The sequence below is a fragment of the Lepisosteus oculatus genome, chromosome 9 (genome assembly GCF_040954835.1).
Source record: "Lepisosteus oculatus isolate fLepOcu1 chromosome 9, fLepOcu1.hap2, whole genome shotgun sequence".
Classification (NCBI taxonomy): Eukaryota; Metazoa; Chordata; class Actinopteri; order Semionotiformes; family Lepisosteidae; genus Lepisosteus; species Lepisosteus oculatus.
In genome coordinates, this window is record NC_090704.1 from 13,847,810 (window position 1) to 13,870,066 (window position 22,257).

At 37.2% G+C, this 22,257-nt stretch overlaps 2 protein-coding genes across 11 annotated transcripts in view; both read right to left on the bottom strand.

The window, feature by feature from the left end:
• Window positions 1-5,906: 5,906 nt before the first annotated feature.
• Window positions 5,907-15,908, bottom strand: LOC102697896 (leptin receptor gene-related protein). The gene is made up of 4 exons (XM_006634853.3): window positions 15,799-15,908; window positions 11,053-11,128; window positions 10,419-10,605; window positions 5,907-7,803 (listed from the first exon to the last, which is right to left on the bottom strand). Exons 1-4 carry the CDS (start codon window positions 15,812-15,814, stop codon window positions 7,687-7,689), a joined length of 396 nt encoding a protein of 131 aa, XP_006634916.1. The 5' UTR covers window positions 15,815-15,908; the 3' UTR covers window positions 5,907-7,686.
• A 1,554-nt stretch (window positions 15,909-17,462) lies between these two features.
• Window positions 17,463-22,257, bottom strand: part of dnajc6 (DnaJ (Hsp40) homolog, subfamily C, member 6) — a 36,824-nt gene continuing 32,029 nt past the window's right edge. For all 10 annotated transcript variants that reach the window (XM_015355595.2, XM_069194182.1, XM_069194183.1 and 7 more), the window contains one exon: window positions 17,463-21,872. In XM_015355595.2, coding sequence (XP_015211081.2) covers window positions 21,771-21,872 — 102 coding nt within the window. In that variant the 3' untranslated portion in view covers window positions 17,463-21,770. The remainder of the gene's footprint in view (window positions 21,873-22,257) is intronic.

The following is a 22,257-nucleotide window of genomic DNA, read 5'->3' on the forward strand; positions in this document are numbered from 1 at the left end:
TGGCTCAGCTGCTGTCTCTGGTCTCTAGGCAAACACAGAGCTATTCTGAGAAGCTGCCAGGAATACGTACCAATCATCACAACCCAGGCAGCCCTACAAGAACATTGGTGACTTTCCCAGTGCTTATGTGGCATCAACATTAACTTCTTGACAGGACAGACTACTACTAACTACTACAGGTTGCAAAAAATGGTCTTTTAATGTCCCCCCTCGCTTTGCATCAGAGTTAGAATTGCTTAAACGTCACAAATCGTCTTGTGGCTCTCAGTATGCCACTTTTCAGAAGAACAGATGTAGAAGAGAGTAATTAGAATTCTTCTGCTCGCTATTCTTCGGTGTACAGTGTACCGATTCATCACAGGTGAAAACAGTAGAAAATGAATCATTTTTTTGGGGAACACAAGCATAAATAGATGTTTTAATACCCAAACACTCCATTTTGGTATTGTACTTTAAAAGATATACTTGCCTCAATAATTTAAAAGGTATTGTCATAAGACCTCACTTAGACAAAGCTAAGCATGATTAAACTATGTTTTCTCTTTAAATTTCTTTGCGCCTTACCTACAAGACGTAAAACCTACCCTATTTGTAAAATATGGCTTACTGTGTAGCACACTCTGCATGTTATTAATTTTGGCAGGAGGTAGAATAAGTTTCATTTCATTTTGTATTTTTTCTCTGATATCTAAGAGGAAATAAAAGATCAATACCTGTAGAGAACCAATTAGTTCAGAGTACAAGGAGCCCTATTTTCTCACATCGGCCCAGCGGAGATCAGATATCTTAATGAAGCCACCATAAATGCCTCCTCCCATTCGCCGATGAAAAACAATTTAGTTTCTTAAATTACATCTCCAGAATTCTATGCTGCAACACAAAATGGTTCGACGAAACGAAAGAGGTACAACTTAAACCTACCATTTCAGAACACTTTCAGCTTACAAAATCTTTGTCAGCAATGTTTGTTCTTCTTAGAAGGAACAACTTCTTTTTCCATTACTTTAGCCTTGCCATGAAAAGACAACTTGTTCTTTTCAAGCAATGCAAAGAAAAATATTTTTTTTACAACAACCAAATCAGGCAGCACCGTGGCACAGTGGCTGGTGTTGCTGCCTTGTTGTGCTAGACCCCTGGGTTCAATTCGGGACCTGAGGTGCTATCTGTGTGGAGATAGCATGGTGTCCCTGTGTTGGCCTGGGTTTCCTCCAGGTGCTCTGGTTTTCTCTCATAGTCCAAAAACAAACTGGCAGTTTAATTGGCTTCTGGGAAAATAGGCTCTGCTGTGTGTGTGTGTGTCTATGTTTGTGTCTATCTTGCGATGGACTGGCGTCCCGTCTAGGGTGTACCCCATCTTGTGTGCCTGTTGCTTGCCCGGAAAGGCTTCGCCTCCCCCACAACCCTTAATTGGATGGAGATGGAAGAAAAGTGATGAAAAGTGATGGATAATAACCAACTCTCACATCTTCCCTGTAATACCCTTTTATAAATTAGGTGCAGCTGGACAGCTGGAGTGTGTCGCTCTCACACAGATTAATTGGCTTACTGACTAGAACGAGAATTAGTTACATTGTTGTGCTCTCAGTGCATGGACCATTAGGCAATTAGCTTATTGTGGCGCTCACTTCCCACTCATAGTGCTTTGCCTGAGAAAGATACAGAAACATTTAATTGCACTTTATTTCAACTGACTGCAAAACAAAACAAAAACATAATTGCCACAATGTACTTGTTTCTCTTTTTTTAATTTTCATTGTGGACTTCAAATTGTTTGTAAATGTCAATATACCTGCTATTGCCTGCATCCCAGCCCATCAACAGAACATTGAACCTCCCTGTTATACAGACCGAACCAAAAATCAGTTCATACTGTACATTTCACTTAGAGATGAGAGATAAGACTTTATTGATCCCAAAGGGAAATTGAGGCATAACTACAACATTAGGGTAATTACAAAAGTATATAGAATGCAAAAATAAAATAGAGGTAGGAAAATATAGGTGTGTGCAAAATATGCTAATAGTCACTGTAAAACAATAAACGATGTGCAAAATCTGCATAAAGTATATACAGATTGAAAATACCACAGTATAAACAGTCGATTAATGTCCAAAAAGTACAAAAAGTATGACTCATCTGCTCATCTATGGACTATCTGCTTAGGGTACCATTAACACAACAGATGTCTTCTAATTTGACTCTACCTTTCCACAAGAACCCAAAACTACAACATTTTTACTTAGATTTTCACTTTTTTCACAACATGTTTCTACACTTCCTTAACTAGTCAGTCTACTTTTCCAGCTCTTGCTTTGCCCCAGTTTGCTGAATGGTCAACCTCACCCCAATAACGGAAAACGTAGATTTAAAAGCAAGGTTAATAGATCAATGATCAGGGGCTCAAATATTAAAATTGCTTGCCCAGGTGTTGACTCACACTTGACTGAGCGCTGTGGAGGGTGAGGTGCAGTTAGGTGGCCAGGCGCCTATGATGTACAGTATTAAGAGGCTCGAAGGTTAGCAATCAGAGGAATTTGTCTACACGTCTGAGTACATCTGTGAAATTCACAGCTGTAAGCCGAGATGTGAAAACCATACAATTGGCTTTTTCCAAATTGTATGGGTAATGTCATGCACATAATCGTGAAACCGCCGGTGTGTGCACCCAAAGCAACTTTCTGTCCAAACTGCTACCAACTCAGCCCGTTAATCCATCAGTTACCATAGATCAGGACGGAGGTCTATACCACCGGAGTGCAATTAAAACACTTAGTTACCTTGTCCACCAGTGGATATTTAAGCCTTATGATGACAGTATTCCTCGTTCTCTCACAGAGTTGTGCCTTTCATATTCTAGCGATTCTTCCTGCTTCGTTTTTTGGATCTCGCTCTCGGATTCTCCCTCGACTTTTGCTGGATTTTTCTGTCTTTGACGTGGCTTGCCTGACCATGCTTTTTAGACTATATTTGTAATTTGAACTTGTTTCTCAGACAAATCTTTTAGATTTCCCTCTGTGTTTCCCTGTGAATCACCGTCTTCGACCCTCGCCTGTTAAACCTGCGCCGTTTACGGACAGTGTTTTACTTTTGGCTTTGTTTGCCTGAAAAACCACCTGTTTCAGCACCTCGCCTCCCGTCTCATGGCCTTTGCACTTCATCAGGTCATGAAGACAGCATTACAGTTCCAACAAACTTAACTAACCGGCGATTGGAAAAAACAGCAGTTAAAAGATGTCTTGAAAGACTTAAGGAGCGTCAATTAAGACTGTGTGCTGAAGCACAGAAAGAGTTTCTCTCTGTGGGCGGGAAGGTCGGGCATCAGTCACATAAGGTGAACTTTTAGATTTGTAAAAGAACCTGCAGCAAGGGTAGTGTGTAGAACCCACCGCTGCAGGTTGCCATCTGAGTGGGAGCCTGTATCAGCTGTACATCATCTTCAACCCCAAATTAGTAGTCTTGGGAGAGATGAGAGCTGTGCCTGATGCCAGACTTGGATACATGCCCAGCACAGGACCCTTTCCCTCGAGAGTGGTCAGGAGCCATTCCTTCCATCCTTGAAGATCCAGCAAAAGCCATGAGGGACTAGAAATAGGCAGTGTCAGCAAACACGAGCTAGCTAGGCGAGGGAGGCAGTACATCAGGAAGGGGGCAGTCCCTTCAGAGGCACAGAAGACTGCAGATGGCTCAGGTGTCTTTCCACATAGTGATATGCAATGCAGCCTCACACCAGCTCTCAACCATCCCAGTCTTGGCCCAGTACCCTGACACACATCCAGCAGATAAAGCAGCTGAGTGATCCAGACATGGATCAGTTCACTACAGAAACCCGGGGGGGCAGCTCCATGTCTCTACTGGGATTATATATCAGGAGCTCCTTCAGGAGCTATGGCAGAGTGTGTGGTCCCAGTTCTCCCTGAGCCTTCAGAAAATGCCAGGATTCCATCCATATGATGAAACAAGGACTGTGCTGACAGGTCTACCCTGTGTTTATCCTGCAGAACTGGAGTAATATCGAGATAGAGTATCCTTGCAACAGGCCAAAAGTAAAGGAACTCTTAGAAGGCAGGCAGTGAGCCTTCCCTGCATGCCTTCCCCTTGTTCTTCTCCATAACACGATTAGCCCATGCTAGCAAAAGTCCAACCTGAATGTCTGCAACAACTGTCCCACTCTTCTGGTAGCATATCTCAGTATACCAACTGATGTCATAATGTTGAAGCCACCTTCATAAACTACAATTTAAGACAGCTGCAGGAACAGCCTGCATCATTGGTCCAGTAGGCACCCCCACCCCCTGTAGGATCTCTTTTGAGTTTTTCTTTTTGTTTCCCACATAGGCTTGGAAGAACCTACTTCAGATCCACTCTGATACAACTGTGCTTATCCAGCAAGATCAGGGCACTTTTGTCTCCCAGTCCCACTTGGCTATGTGCTCACTTATGCCAAAGACAAAGTCTGAAAGTCCACGAGAAAAGCATGCTGTGACATGATGTTGCCCCAAAGTATAACCACGAGATCATCATCATACACCAAAAAGCAGACAGACGGTCTAGGAAAGTTTGGAATGGCAGTCCTACAATGACTTTTAGCCCTGCCTGATGCCCCTCTGCACTAGAAAAGGAATGCTCATTCCCCTATTAATCCAGGCTGACAGAAAACACAACATTACATGTGTTCAACCCAATGAAAAGCCTTATCCTTACCCGGAAAGGAAATACCAGTCTGTAAGCAAAACAACCTAGGTTAGGTCCAAACATCTACTGTAGTAGTACAGGGGTGTTATGAAAAGAAAGACCTGTTGGGAACACCACACGTCTGATCTGGTAAAAATAAAGAATCAATGAATCCATGTTTCCTTTCAGAACCACCCACATGTAATGATTTCTCATCTTGCACATCCGGAAGAGGCAGAAAGATGCAGGACCTCGAGAGAGAGAGCACTTTACCCACCACCCAGCCAGCAGGTCTGATGCAAGCTTGACCCATTATCATCTCATCGGTAGTCATCAGTGTCCTTTCCTAGCTCCAAAAAAGGTTTTTATAACATCAAGGTACAGGCAGTAAGCATAACCACTGAGGCAGTGTTAAAAAATCAAAATCAATAAAAATCTGAACTAAAAGCAAAAAAAAATTGGACTCAAAACCATCAGGTTGCTATGAAAAGAACAGCTTGCCAGAATTAACAAAAGCAAAAAGGCTCTATGCCAAAAAAGTAATTTTTTATAGCGAATGTGTACATTGTTACCAAGAACAACAGAAGAACTGTGAATATGGCCTTAGTGAATATATAGTACTATAGTAACAGTAATGCACAAATATAAAGAATTACTCACTGGGAGTTGTGCTCATACAGGGAAAAGCACAGGTGCAGAACAAGACCATAAAGTGAAAAGTCTGAGAAGGAAAAAAAAATGAAACCTCCTATAAAGATCTTATGTTTCAGAAGCTGAAGTGGTAATACACAGATCCTGTACTGTGCCATGGATATGATTCCTGTATACCAACTGCACTGCATATCTATTTTTGACTCAGCCGAATGCATGTACCTGGATTTAGATGAGTGCAAGATCAACAATTATTCTTTGGCTTTTGCCATTAGAAGGCAGCAAAGGAAGCAATTACATGTAATTTTAAAGAAGTTACATAAAAACAATTAACATCATTAATCTAAGATGTGTAGCAGGATAAAAATAATTCAAAAAAGCAGATGAAACTAAAGTAAGTTCTGAAGGAAACTTGATCAACCTGACAATAATAACTTCAAAAGAATGGAATGTTCTAAGCCAAGAAGCTTAATGTATCTTTTGTGTTTCAGATGGCAGCGGACATTTTTACATATTGCTGAACATGTATGAAAAACAGAAAGCAATCAACTGATCTGAATAAATACACAAAACAACACTTCAATAACTTCACACAGATTTGTAGGTGCTTTAATGACCGAAAGTAAAAATAGGTTATACAAAGCTTGAAGGCCAAAATTATTTTTGCCAGTTAGCATTAGGTTTTATCAATGGTGTCTATATTGTCATGTACAGAAACTTCTATATACTGTTAGGCACAAAACAGTTCAAAAAGTAATAAAAGTACTTTCTTCAAATACAAAACTTCCCCTACCATCCCATGAAACCAACAAGAATATAAGATTAGCTGGTGTTTTTAATTACATCTTATTATAATTCAGATAAGAGCACTTGAAGAGGTTTTTGTGTTTACTATTCAGCATTGTAATACAAATTACCTAGTGCAACACACAGGAACAAAAAATCACCATTAATGGAAAAGGCACTTCATAACAGCCAAGAATACATTTGAGCTTCACAATACAAAACAGAAAAAAAAACATTGGCTTGCTGCTTTATGTTTTCTAAGCGTGTATTATACCACACATACATAACACTAGAGCCTCTAAATACATAACTGAGCACTACCTTTGGTAAAGGAATGTAGTATTCTAGTGTTAAACCAACAAACATTAAAACATTATCTTTGGCATTGTCCACCACAGTTGAAAATACAAAAATACTCAAAACATGGGAACTGTAGGACAATTCTATCAGTAATTTGGAATTAATATACTAATATGGTTACTGTTAAAAAAATACAGGCTTTGGAACACAACAGCATTGAGGCCATTAATGTAATAAAAACAGTGTATTTATCAATGCTGGCATGATGCTCAAATTAAAGTATAATGGTATATAACATCTTGTATGCAAAAGATATGTATACACACACGCTGAATGTAACTCCAATAACCTTTGAGAAGTCACATACATGGTCAAAATGAACAAATGTAAGACAAAATGTTGTCAGCCTTTTATGATACACATCTAAAATTGGTTGTAGACTTGTAGTGTTTTCTTCAAAAACCTGCCTTCTGTCACTTTCAAAATGAAACCCCTTGTAAAGTACCTTGTGAACATCCTAGATTTACAGGCTCGTAAATATTTATAGTATGAATCACTACCTTTTTTAGCCCCTGTCACAACCAATATTAAGCATTTCACCTTTAATATAGTGTCACAATATAAAACTATACGCTTCCTAAAAATTTTACAAGTGTTAATGTACTGTACATAGTGCATTTTCTTCCATTACAATCAACTGGATTTTACCCAACCACTATATGATATGATGTCTCCTTCAAATACAGAATACATTACTGTTTAGAAGTTCACTGAATTTGAATTTATATCATTCAAAATCACATGTGTATGACCATTTCTTCACTTGTCTGTTACAAGTGATGTAGCAAAAAATACAATTGTTATAAAATGTACATTTTTATGGGAAAAATGTGTGAGGCATACAGAATTAAGAGCCTGTAAACAGTCTGATTAGTATACCACAGAATCTTTGTCAAACATTATTGAAAATGGATGGTAAACCTGGAAATAATAATAGAAATAGAAATGGGAACACTGGGTTCCTGTAATAAAAGGGATTCTCAGCATGCCTGAGTGAGTTGCAGGCATACAAAAATATGAATACCTGATACTAAGGCTCTCACAGCATTTATAAAATAATGCCAAATTAATAGTGATAGTGAGATTGCAGTTAATGTCTTAGTGTTTAGTTTTCAGTTCCTCCTTCCTATACAATACCTAAAATAGCAGTTAAGCAAAATGTGTTTGTTGTGAATAAGCATATCAATAAGTTTAGACAATAAGTCTAAACAGGACAGCTACCACTGCTCCCAGCTGAAGTCATCACTGCCGCCAAACACTAAAAAGAAGCCCAGGATTGTGAGGAAAATCACTGTGTTGCCTGCCATTACCAGTCCGCAAGCACCCCACTTGATCTGGAACACAAAGCACAATAACATCTCAACGGTCAGAAAACAAACAAGCACACTGGCAAAATATGAATAACCATCAGTCTGCCTGAGCCCTCAAGACCCTAAAACGTTTCACAACCTATGTTGCAATGGTGCTTTCCTGACATGGAAAACAGCAGTTGCATTTCCACTGTGATTCCACTGTACAAGCTAGATGCTCATTCCTGCAGCAATTACCTTGAACGTCAAACAAACTGGGTGAATGATTTTTGATCAATTTATTCTATACACCATTTTCTTATTCTGTTAATTACCACATGGGGAGGAGTGAAATCTTACTAAAATAAAGAATATCTGGTCTCTTCTACCATTTAAAGTACTTTGTAAGCATGGGTGTTTTATGGATATACCAATACTGAGCATCAAAACAAATGTATTACTTTATAAATGAATGCATTTAGAAAAATAAAGTACACAAATATCGGACACATTAAATGTTTTCGGTATCATTTTGTTTCATCATCAGGTAATTTTAGGCAAAGCCTAGATCAAGAAGCTTGAGAAACAGGCAGGTAAAAACACCACTTATCAAGAGAACAATGGCTTATATCAAAGGCTGATGTAAGTCACCTCGGGTAGACTCAACAGCAAAGGAGCCAAATCTCTTTAGCAATGAATCAGTGAGTGTATATTGAGGACATGCAGAAAGACACAACTGCAGTGGACAAAAAACATACCAATGGGGTTGTCCAAGTGTGACAGCCTAGACAACTGTGTATTTGCTTCAAAACCCCATCTTTAATGGCAACCTTACTACATGGACCTACATTGGTCATGCCATGTGCCCTCACTTACTGTCCTTCCTGTGTCCTCATTCTGACGTGAACACATTCTCACAGGAAAAGCACATTCCTGTGCTGCTCATGTAAAAAACGCATTGCTACAAAATGGGAATGTGACGGATATGCTACAGATTCGCTGCTTGCCAGACTTAACCCCAGCACTTCTGGATAAGATGGTATGACTTGTGACAAAGCTTATATGTGGTATTCTAACAGTGGTAAGTGCTACTAGCCTGTGACTTTTACAGTAGATCCCATGTTGATTAGCCTTGTCGTGTTAATAAGACAAGTGACTTACATCTGACTGTTCATTAAAATATCCATACACCTACTACAAAAAGTGTCCTTTGGCTCATGAAGTTGTTGCAGTTATAAATAATGTTTCCTTTTTTTCATGGTATACAGATATAAATAATACAGTATATTCTGTAATATTTAATATATAACATAATGCTGACTTCTTGGTATAACTGAAAAAATAACAATATCAAGAGAAGATTCACACCATGAGTTTTGTCATACTTCTACAGCTACTGTATCTTGAACATTTTTTAGTTAATGATGGGTGATTGTGTTGAGGATATATCACAAAAACACAAGAATTAAACGTTTACAGTCAAGAGATCCAGAAATATTTACTTAGACCTAATGATTGTTGAAAACATAAACAATGTAAAAGAAGAAATTGTCAGTGTAGTACAGAGAATAAGATTAGGTCTGACCACCAATACCACTACAAAAAAAAATATCAGAAGCAAGAAGGTCTGTGAAATTATATTCCCTTTGATTCTCATACAAATAAAACTTCAAGGCTACTTGAGGATTTTGAAAGAACCTTGGGTTTAAAATTGAGTCTTTAAATTTACTTTTTAAAGCAAGGAAATTACATTAGTTTCTTATTACTATTGTTTTTCTTTTATATCTCTCTTCACATCGGCACATACAAAAATAACTTTTTTGTACAAGTTAAATATGTCTTCATGCTCCTCCAAAACAAACATTTGGTGGTGTTCTACTGACAAATGTGCTAGTGCATACATGTATTTATTACTTAATCCATCTCTAATCTAATTTGTTTTGTAAGTGAACCCTCAGGCAAGTTTTTATATTTCTATAAAGACTTCTACACATCTCCCCAGAGCTTTCATTCTGGAGATCTGCCCAAAGTCAAGCATCAGCTCCAAATCATCTTTACTCCAGGAATGCAGACATCCACTGCATCACTTAAGCCACTTGGTTTACTTAAACTGTGAGCGTGATGCAGGCTTTGTGACATCATGCCTTTGAAGAAAAGTCTGTTACATCCTGATGCCTTCTGTCAAAAATCACAGGTGTCAGTGAATAGCAGTAAAACGAAGCAGCTTAAAATGTGGCCTTCAGAGTCTACTGTTTTTCTCAACACTTTTATATATAATATATATATAAAATATATAATAAGGTGGCTAATGTACTGTCCATGTTATATTAATATTAATTTACTGTCACTTCCCCAGTTCCTGTGCCTTAATTGGTTCCAATCGCTTCCAGGTATAGAATTTTTAAATCAAGAGTACTCAGAATTAGAGATGAGATGGATTGCAGATATTTCTGAAATGAAAAACATAACTCTAAATTTCATATAGATTATACTTAGCAAATCTAAATATAAGCAATCTACAAATGCCTCCTTTGTCGCTTTTTATGAATTGAGATGCTGTTGAAATAATATGAAAATCTGCATTCCATCTCAAAGTGTAAGACACAATGGAGGCAGATCTTGGAATTCAAAATTCAGTGTTTTCAGAGAAAGGCACTCACCAGTTCAACCCGAGCAAGGATAATTGGGAGACCGAATGCTGAGACCACAATCCCCGTAGTGAAGAAATATGCCAGCTCTCGACACGCATTGCTGGCTGCATCCGTGTCGTCACTCACTCTTTTAGCAATGAAGTGAGGAATAGGTGACACAGCATAAAACATCAAGACAAACAGAGGCCAGTACACTCTGCAAAAGAAGTAAAGAAACAAGAAGGAATACATTCGTGAACAAATTGCTTTTATCCCTGTTTTGACATGGCTGCCAGTCCTAACCTCAGTCATGCCTCATTGTGACTAGGTCTATTTTGTGGCTACAGAGCTGTAGTTATCTCAGTCTCTTTAATGGGGATTAAAAACATTTAATTGCATTATATAATGAGAAACTGGTTATACTCATCCCCAACAGTACAAAGTTGAAGACATGATGCCGTGATGTTAAACAGGTCTTCAATAACAGAGCTTTTAGTGACTCATCATCATCAAATGAAGGTTGCAGTGCTGCTGGGAAACGTGAAGACTGTATTTTACAATGGTGAGAACATCCAGGTTATGTCAAACTAAGAAGGAATGTGTACTGATCATCTTGCACAACTCTTCCCTTACAGGTTCACTTAAGAAAAGGCTGTACACATACCCATACTCTTCCAAGGCACATCCCAGCATGAGGAACGTTAGGCCAATCGCACCACTGAAGGACAGCCCCACTAAAGCTGAAAGACAGATTAAAGAACTCTGTTATACAGTACATATTAGCCTCAAGAAGGAATTAAAAGAGGTAGCAATCAAGCTGCCACATTGGTTTACTCAGGAATTCCATTTTCACATATATACACCATCTAGTTAGTACTAGGATTATACATATTATACAAGTTTTGCAACTAATTGGCAAAAGCAGTTTTCATAAGAGGCTGCATTTCTCAAAACGCACTGCTAGTGAGCATGACAATTATCATAGATTTGCAGGTTTAAGAAAGAAAAACAAACTGCTGTTGATGAAAACTGCTATTCAGTCTGCTCATAAGACAAATGTTTTAAAATGGTTTGTGACTATGTGGGTCAGCCCACCGTCTTGATTATGGCAAGACCCCATTTTGTGTCATATATTTATACCTGTCAAGGGTAGAGAGAGGTGGAGCCACATTTCTGTCTGGTCTATAAAAACAAGCAGTTCCAAAAGTGGGAAGATAAAACGCAATTGCTACAAATTCTTTACAATCACTATAGTCACTACAGTGTTTAAGACGTTGAATACAGAAGCAATGGATTAGCTTTTGAATGACTAGTGCTGCCACCTAGTGAAACAACCAGTAATTGTCAATAATAAATACAAGCAAAAGAGATCAAGAATCTTTTTTACATCTCTCCTGTAAAAGTGGTGAATTGGTCCCATTCAAAATAATGTAATAAATATATAAAGATGTATTCAAACTCCGTTAAGTTAAATGGCTAAGAATCATCATGAAGCTATAATAAGAGATGATTAAAATACCAATACCTTTTTAATCACCGCCTCACAGATGTTTTGTGGATTTTTTTAATGAGGATTTACACTACACTTAACCAATTGTGTAAACTAATATTAAGCTAAATCTGTACATACTTATAGAATCTTTTGGTCTCAAGATAAATAAAAATGGAATATTCTTACAGGACCCTTTACAGTTGAGTAGGAGAACTGCCAACTCTCTCCTTCCTGAGATACTACAGTTTATTAAAACCTGAGTTGGAAGGCAGACAAGCTGGCAAATGTGATAAGCGAATAAATTCCAAGCTAAACAAGCCAATAACAGATTATATATACATATTATACACCGAATTTTATTTTTTCCAAGATTAGGCTAAACCAAATCATTTCCCACAGTGACTTCCTCATTCCCTCAACAGTGTAAGGTATGTTTTCTATCCCAACGGAGAAAATTTTGCTTTATTGCTCCAGATAAGGAGAAATCTTACTGAGCACATAAACAATGAAGTTAGGACAGCAAGTAGAGTCTTTCCAAAGACCTCAATACTGGAGGAAAACGTACATGTGTACAAAAGTGGATTATATAGAAGCAGTTTAAGCACATAAACCATGAGAAACAATAATCAGAAAAACAGCCTATTTTACCCATAAGTGCCTGTCATGTTACAATACATAAACACAGCAATGGTATCAAGTCTAGATCTGAAGGAGCACAGCCTCTATGCCTCAACAATGGGCCCCAGACCAAAATGGAAGGAGAACAGACGGTAACGTTTACTTCTTGTAGGGCAGTGCGGTGGCTCTGTGGCTAAGGATCTGAGCCTATGGCTGTACATTTGCTGGATGGTATCCCTCAGCCAGCAGAGTAATCCTACTCTGTTGGGTCCCTGAGCAAGGCTCTTAACCCCAACTGCTCCAGGGGTGCCATATAAATGGCTGACCCTTCACTCTGACCCCAAGCTTCTCTGTGTGTCTCGTGGAGAGGAAGTTGGCATATGCGAAAAGACTAATTCCTATTACAAGAAATTGTATATAACCAATAAAGTGATCTTATCTATACTCACTTGGTGTGCTGGACAGAGATGCCAGTTATCAAAATTTGTACTGAAAAGATTGTTAACATATGAAAAAGAACATAATATATGCATGGTGATATACAGTGCCTTGCGAAAGTATTCGGCCCCCTTGAACTTTTCAACCTTTTGCCACAATTCAGGCTTCAAACATAAAGATATAAATTTTTTATTTTATGTGAAGAATCACCAACAAGTGGGACACAATTGTGAAGTGGAACAAAATCTATTGGATTTTTGAAACTTTTTTAACTAATAAAAAAATGAAAAGTGGGGCATGCAAAATTATTCGGCCCCCTTGCGTTAATACTTTGTAGAGCCACCTTTTGCTGCGATTACAGCTGCAAGTCGCTTGGGGTATGTCTCTATCAGTTTTGCACATCGAGAGACTGAAATTCTTGCCCATTCTTCCTTGCAAAACGGCTCGAGCTCAGTGAGGTTGGATGGAGAGTGTTTGTGAACAGCAGTTTTCAGCTCTTTCCACAGATTCTCGATTGGATTCAGGTCTGGACTTTGACTTGGCCATTCAAACACCTGGATACGTTTATTTGTGAACCATTCCTTTGTAGATTTTGCTGTATGTTTGGGATCATTGTCTTGTTGGAAGATAAATCTCCGTCCCAGTTTCAGGTCTTTTGCAGACTCCAACAGGTTTTCATCCAGAATGGTCCTGTATTTGGCTGCATCCATCTTCCCCTCAATTTTAACCATCTTCCCTGTCCCTGCTGAAGAAAAGCAGGCCCAAACCATGATGCTGCCACCACCATGTTTGACAGTGGGGATGGTGTGTTGAGGGTGATGAGCTGTGTTGCTTTTACGCCAAACATATCGTTTTGCATTGTGGCCAAAAAGTTCGATTTTGGTTTCATCTGACCAGAGCACCTTCTTCCACATGTTTGGGGTGTCTCCCAGGTGGCTTGTGGCAAACTTTAGACGAGACTTTTTATGGATATCTTTGAGAAATGGCTTTCTACTTGCCACTCTTCCATATAGGCCAGATTTGTACAGTGTAAGACTGATTGTTGTCCTATGGACAGACTCTCCCACCTCAGCTGTAGTTCTCTACAGTTCATCCAGAGTGATCATGGGCCTCTTGGCTGCATCTCTGATCAGTCTTCTCCTTGTCTGAGCTGAAAGTTTAGAGGGACGGCCAGGTCTTGGTAGATTTGCAGTGGTCTGATACTCCTTCCATTTCAAGATGATCGCTTGCACAGTGCTCCTTGGGATGTTTGAAGCTTGGGAAATCTTTTTGTATCCAAATCCGGCTTTAAACTTCTCCACAACAGTATTACGGACCTGCCTGGTGTGTTCCTTGGTCTTCATGATGCTCTCTGCGCTTTCAACAGAACCTTGAGACTATCACAGAGCAGGTGCATTTATACAGAGACTTGATTACACACAGGTGGATTCTATTTATCACCATCAGTCATTTAGGACAACACTGGATCATTCAGAGATCCTCGCTGAACTTCTGGAGTGAGTTTGCTGCACTGAAAGTAAAGGGGCCGAATAATTTTGCACGCCCCACTTTTCATTTTTTTATTAGTTAAGAAAGTTTAAAAAATCCAATAGATTTCGTTCCACTTCACAATTGTGTCCCACTTGTTGGTGATTCTTCAAATAAAATAAAAAAAATTATATCTTTATGTTTGAAGCCTGAAATGTGGCAAAAGGTTGAAAAGTTCAAGGGGGCCGAATACTTTCGCAAGGCACTGTACAAATAGCTTTTTAATAATAATGCCTGTCCCAATCCTGAAGCTTCTTCATCTGTGAACAAAAAAGGTGGTCATATTCCCATATTCTTTCAGTTTTTTTTGTCAAGCCTCAGATGTGCACCTATTACTTCTACTGCTGAGAGGCCTCCTTTCCTTATTTTGCAAGCAAAAGTCTTAATCACTTTTAGAAAGGAGGTACACGATCAAGGAACAAATGTAAAAACAGAGTGGTGCTTATCAGGACTCAAGGTGCAGCAAGTTAAAAAATGATTCCATCAAGAGGGAAAGGGTTCTTCCCCTGCTCTTACCAAAATAAAGATAGTTCAAAATGAACAAATAGGTTTTGATTTGCTTAACTCTAAATATTGGTGAACTGCCAAAGCAACTGACATTAGCTTCCATTATCTGGGGGGGAGGGGGGTACTGAGTTCTTAAAATATTTCACCTTGAAAGTAAGATGTGGTTTATTAGTTATTTATTTGACCTATTTCATTCTTTAATAGATTATCTATTTTGATCATATTATGTTTCAAAGGCATTGACAAAGTCAAGTCATCGGATTTATTCAGAATGAACAGTGAAACACTAGATGACTTATAAAATAATTGAAAACCAAGAGTAGAAGGCATTTCTACTTTGTGCAAGTGGGAAACAACCTGCCAAGCCATGTTTTGGAAGCCAATACTTCAGGTTCTTTAAGAACAAGTTGGATGGGAGCTTTAGATCAACTGCTGAATACCAAACGTGCTGATGGGCCAGTTGCCTTCCTCTCGTTTGTGAGATTTCATGCATTTTTATCTATGAAGGTAATTTAGTCGTGTTTTGTCATATGAAGGTAATGCGCAATGAAATAAAAATAAATTAAAAGGCTTATCAGCTTTGAAACGCGTCCAAAACCCATTTGCTCTGCATACAGTATGTAATCACAGGAAACTGTTGTAGAGTTCGCAACACAATTTGTCACTATAACTACGTTTTATTCTCGGTGGCAATACATGTTTATTAACTGGTCACCTCAAAAAATACTACTTTGTGTGAGCATAGTGTTTTAAGAAAGAGCGTATGAATGGCGGTGTCATAAATAATTATAACTATTATTAAATGTAAATAATATCAAAGGAAAATACCTTTAATCCCGGCCATGTTCTTCAAATTAGCTGCAGTTTTCTTCCTTTGTTTTTTAATATGCAAGATCACTTCCCGTTTCCTCAAACCATCGGCTTGTCTGTGTTCGACTACTTGGGTCTATCAGTACGGCGAGGTTCCTGACGAAAATACACGAAACATCCCGAAAGGTACTGTGCTGTTTGGGCAGCTCAAGCGTATTTTATTCAAAACCAAAAATGTACTGGGTTAATTTAAAGAATTTACAGACATTTTCATATTACAATGTCCCTATATACCCATCAGGATATATGTAATTGCTTTTATACTTAGACGATAAACACTGGTTTCTGCCTACCTTTAGAAAACCGAAAAAGGGGAATAACTCCGGGTCAGTGTCAGGAAGAAAATGCAGCTGAAGAATAAATGTAAGGAATGTCTCAGAAGCTTAAAGCTGTATAAAATAGAAGAGTAGGGACTGTCGTGCCATGTGAAATCTTACTGCACTATTACTACGGTCAGATGACTTTTGTAAAGATACAGAACAATCGTTTTTCTCCTCCGGATCTGATAAATTAAAAATTGCTGAACTGTCATATAAAGTGCATAAAATTAACTACAGATGGCTCTTTGCCTCATATGATCACATCCTCTATAACTTTGCTAGCCTTATTTACTTAAACCATCAGGAAAATGTAAAAAGCTAATTAATATCGGCACATTTTAAGAAAATGATCATTATTAATTGTAAATTCTAAAGACATGGAGTAATTAGTGTGTCAAACTCAATTGCTGGAGGGTCCAGTGTTTCTGTTCTTTATTCCAGCCTGAGTAGTCAGTTATACAAACAAATTATGTTCTAAATTATCCAGAATATGTTTATTTCCTAAGGTCTTTTACAGCTGGTTACTCAAAACCTTTAATTAAATTAAATATAAAGCTGCCAGTAAAACATCTCAAAGCCAGCTTAGATGTATTAAATTATGCAATCAGTTACCCAGAGGAAATATGGAGTATTTGTCAGGGGTAACGGATTCTCCTGACAGAGAAACACCTACCAACAGATTTACTCTGGAAATCTCCAGAGTTGGAGTCCCTTGGATTAAGATAAATCCTGATATGACAGTAAGATTTAAAACTAACCATTTTCACCAAAGTACATACAGTACTATAAAATAATGATAATGGTTTGCTTGCGTTTGCATGATATTTTCGTCCCCAAAAATTCCAAAGCACTTCACACATAAGAAGGTACCCACCTCTGTAATGAAAGGCAAACAACCTCACAGCAGATCAGGAAGAGAAATTACTTTACCAATTTATTTAAGGATTGAACTAGACTGATGAAAACCAGAGAGAAACATTGGGGCTATCACCCCTTCTTTTACCTGACCTCTTTAATAACCAAGTGGTCAGCACCTCAGTTTAATGCCATGTGCAGAAGACTGTACCATTTGGCAATTCTGGTTCAGATGAAAGAGCACCACCTACTGGTCCACCAACACACTGAAGGTAGTCCCAGTGCTGTGCTGACCAGACCCAGTCTGGCTTAGCCTCTGAGATGTGTAGAGATCAGGTGGCTAAGAACTTTTTGTATAATTAGGATTTTGGAAAACAAAATGTCTCCTCAATATATTTATATAAAGGAAAGCATTTTAGACTGAAAAGAGATAACAGACTGAGAAAATATTTTTGTTGTTTTTTTATTTGTGCATTGCACATCATATATACAGGCTGGTATGGGTAACAGAACCAACAAGTCACAGTAACATAATCCACATTTCAGTAATACTTTTACAGCAGACAAGCAAACACATGTTGTATCAAAACTCACCACCTTTTCTCAAGTTGTTTTTTTTTGACAGCATACAGCCAATATGTCAAGGTTAGCCTGAACATTGCACATCTCAAAATAGACACATCTCAGTAAGCAGGGGGTTATCTTGCAAATGTACATTTTTTTACCACAAGTCTGGTCACTGTGATATTCTGTGCACTGTATAAATTACACCAGTTTATGGGATATATACAGTATAATTTGTTAATACAAATTTCTTAGTACATCTTAGTATACAATGAAGGAGACACCTGTGTGCGCATAACATTGTGGCATTTATACTCCTGTTTGGCATTTATTAAACATTAATCACTAACAGCAATTAAACAGCCCATTTCAAGTGGAAGAGTGTGCAAGAATTAAGGTACATGTTCTTCATTATAAACCAAGCATGTTTTCCTAATGAAAAACTAATGTACAGTACCAACACACTAGCAAATTACTGTGTGTAAAGGATATCCAATAACTCTATTTGTGTCTGTGATAATTCGGGGTGTTGCATATACAAATTAATTTTAAAGAAGTGTGCAGTTGTGAATTGCATGGTTAATTTAGAGCCAATAATTTGCAATTAGTAAATTATCCTTAATACTTCATGTCATAAATTCAATTTAAAAAATCACTGCTGGGTCTATAGCATCTGATGTATCTATAGCATCTTGCGTAATTAACTGAATTTCAAGTCTAGACACACACTCAAAGTTATTTTATTGTAATTTCTGGATTTAAAAAAAAGCAGAAATAAACCATCTAACAAAAAGTGTTAGGGCTTCTAAAATACACTAGATATAACCTGTCAATTTATGTATCACGGAAGCTCAGATATACTTCATGGAATCCAGCACAACAGGTGAAAACAGCCCAGAAGATGGAGACTTCATTGATCTGGTGAAAATTAAGCTTCTTTTTTATAGTTACAGAAAAATGGAAGATCACACTTGTACTTAAAAAAACAGAAGCTAAATAATCTAACCTTTGTTAATGCATTATGCTACAAATATCACCCAGAAATTAAATGTGCTTTTTAAAATAAAATCTGTCCACAAATACTATAAAGTTATCTTTGAAAAGAAAAATACATTAGTAAGTAAATTCTCAGACTTAAATCAATCATAGCTTGAGTTCAAAGAACACAGAATATTTCCTTACACTTACACAGTGCTTTTCAACCCCAGTAGATCAGTGACCTATTTGTTCATATATTACAGAAAAAGAAAACAAGATTTTCCCTTGTTTTAATTTTGCAAATCCTTTACTGGTGTCACAGTCACAATGATGACCAGATTTGCACAAAATCTAGGATTAAGTACAGGGTAGCTAAGGGTTGTAAGAGAGACTTGGAAGTAAAAGAAACCTGCTGTCTCTGCCAACTTCAAAAAATCTATAACAAACAACACACTTCCCTAAACTTAAGTGTGCAGAAAACTATCATATTAAGAGTAGAAAATCAGAAATAATTCTTTCCAAAAATCACAATTTCATATGGTGTTTTTATTCCTCACATTAAAACTGTTAGAAACGAAATATGCCTCCTATGAAACATCCTTGAGAGTCTTTTGATATATTACTGCTCCTTCAATATATTCCAGATAAAAATAAATTAAGTGCAATTCAATGGGCAGGTGAGTTACCTGCTTTTCAGAACAATCGCTTGTCTTTTGTTCCTTTGAGAGAGATGAATGCTTTAAACTTATGGAATGCTGACATTATTCTACAGAAAAAGACTAAAGACATGTATCACCAAACGTATCTCATAAAAGGAAGACCACTGGGTCAAAGAATAAATACAAAAAAAGTACAAGAGTTACCATAACTCCCAAAGTCTTACTAAAAGTTCCATTATTGATCTGCAACACATTATTCATACAGTATGTCATTAGTAGTTTGTATTTGGTATGCAGCACGACAAATTGTTAATTTGCTTATTTAGAAAAGCTTTGTGTTGGCTCTATGAAAAGATTGTTTCTTTGTTGTTCTAAGGCTCCTCACATGAGTATGATGGTCAGTTCATTTTGGTCTCAGATTCTTCTATGGTGAAAAATTGAAATAATTTCTTTGTAATACTGTTTGAAATAAGTAAAGGTGACAATTATATGTTGTGTAACACATGGGCTACATTAGTTCTAACATACAATATACTGGCCACAACCAACACAAGCTATATTTTTATTTTTAACAGACAATTCAAATTTCCGTATGATTTTTGTGTCCTATTATTCTTTGGTGGGCATTCAGCTGCCTTCCCTGCTGAAATTCTGGCCCGTCAGTGTATGACAAACAACAAAGTCATTTAACAAACACAAAACACAGAATACCATATCCTAAAACACTACTTACAATGCTACTACTTAAAATGCTTAAATGTTTCCTTGAGGAAACAAAAATCTAGCAAACATTTTGGTAACACTTTAGTTTAGTGGCTGCAAATGACACAGTACTATGTGTTTCCACAGTAAACAATTTTATGAACACTAAGGTAATCATTATTGAAGTGTTCAGATAGGTGAATTATCAGATTTCTAACAACCATACAATTAATTATTAGTAGGATGTAGTTTTTACAAAGTTATTAACACACTATTGTTATTCCATTCATCTCTTATAAATGGAATTTGCAGGTCATAACTAAAATATTATCAATATTTAATTAATTCTGCAGTATTCATATTATGAAAAATGATCAGGCAGTCTCTTTCATTTATATTATACTGCAACATTAAATACAATCTTCTAAGAAGGTGTAACTAAATTTTTACACCAGGTTGGCTATTTAATAACCAGGAACATGAATCAAGTATGGTGAATAGCACTTCAATGAAGCCAGCCTTCAATTAACCATGTGAGATGCTTCAGAGAGTATTTTCATGGTGACCCAGTGGAAAATTAATTTATTTGTCAGTTTTAAACACTAAAACAAGGCTATATAAACATTTGTTTAAAAACAAATAATAACAACTTGAATAAACCTATTTTTTGCATAGACTCTGTATCTCACACCCATCAACAAAAAGCTCATAAATTGAGTTTAACAATAGATACTGTAAACCATTTACATAAACATGTATACAAATCAAAGACATGCAATTCTTAGTAATGTCAGAGAATGATACCTGTCAATAATGAACTTAGTGAGGAAAATGATCTTAGCAGTAATAACCAGAGAAGACTAGAGATAATTTGTCCACAAATCTTCTTACAGGAGGTCTTAAAAAAGGGTAACTCAAACCACATTTTGGTCAAATAAGTCCTATTGACACAACTTGGATCCTACTGTATGTTTGATACATTTCTTTTGGAAGTTACAAATACTTTTTTAATTATTTTTTTTTTCCTGAAGGGTTTCATATTAATGCAGAACATCTCAATCGATGTTGATTTAGAATAAATATTAAAACTGAATGCTGTATATTAATGTCAATTAGATAGCGTTCTAAAAAACTAGAGTGGTCCAGCTTGGATGAGAAATCTGCAACACTGCTACAGTATCTCTGAGAGACAAAGCTGACTCAGAATACCAGATTTTGTCATATATTGTCACATACTGTATGTTGTATATTTTGTTGTACTGTATATTTTGTTGTTGAAAAACAAATGTTCCATTTAGAGATATTTCTATACTGCACTGTAACAGGATGTAACAAGGTACAGTAAATGCCTTGAGGCTTGTTCTACAGTGAATGCAAACATACAGTGGAAGCTGTTTGCCATATAAACATCTCATTAGCACCATTAGCTACATGCTGAAAGGTAGTTCTGCTACCTTCCAAGGCAATTCTCTGAAACGTTGTTTACAACTGAACCTGCATTGTATATTACTGTAGATTATGACATGGAAGGTTATGAAAAAAGAGTATCTGAACTTTTTTGTCTCTGTTGGGTGCATATCTCATCAATTCTGGACCTCCCTTGCTTTTTTGAAGTCTCAAGTCATGCTTCAGCCCAACACATTCTGTACAAGACTTTAATTTCTCCCATTTGACAGCACACACCAGTTACATGGGTGAGTCTGATGTTCACATCTAAACAGTTAACCTGTATATTGAAGTCTCTATTGGAAAAGAACCAATGCAACAGTGACATTAATAATAACAAAAAAGAATCACAGCACAGATCTGAAGGACGCATTACTGATTAGGGGGGTTTGAACTTCCTTGCATTTCAGTAAAGTGGCTTTTGTCCTTGGCTTTCAAATTCTGACCAAGCGTCATTCAATTCCATAAAAATCATCTTGGCATACTGTTCGTAGGGTTGCCCAGTTGCCTTAAAACAAGAGTAAGAGGAACAATTTCAGTATTTAGTACATATTTTGGCTCAGGTTTAAAACATTTACACTATTAAAAAAAACTGCATGAGGTCTGCATTACAGAAGAGTTCTATGATTTATACCCCTTATTGCTGATTTCCTGTATAATGTACTGTACTTCTGCTTTGAAACAGCTTTCACTACGAGACCAGGTTTCTGTCTTGACCACACCACTGTTAGGGCATTGTAGATTGTTCTCCAGAGGGTTGAGATGATGTAAAAACCACATCATTCTCCATTAAGCTTATACTTTTTCCTATTATTATAATTTATGGTATGAAAAGAATCCTTTAGAGCAAAAAGATAAAAACTAAGCAAAATCTTTAAAAATACAAAAGGTAT

Excerpts from the sequence above, each read along its gene's own strand:
- LOC102697896 (XM_006634853.3), bottom strand. Across the intron at positions 10,606-11,052 it reads TGTGCCTTGGAAGAGTATGG|AGTGTACTGGCCTCTGTTTG; the intron begins GTATGTGTACAG and ends CTTCTTTTGCAG. Across the intron at positions 7,804-10,418 it reads TCCTTGCTCGGGTTGAACTG|ATCAAGTGGGGTGCTTGCGG; the intron begins GTGAGTGCCTTT and ends TTTGTGTTCCAG.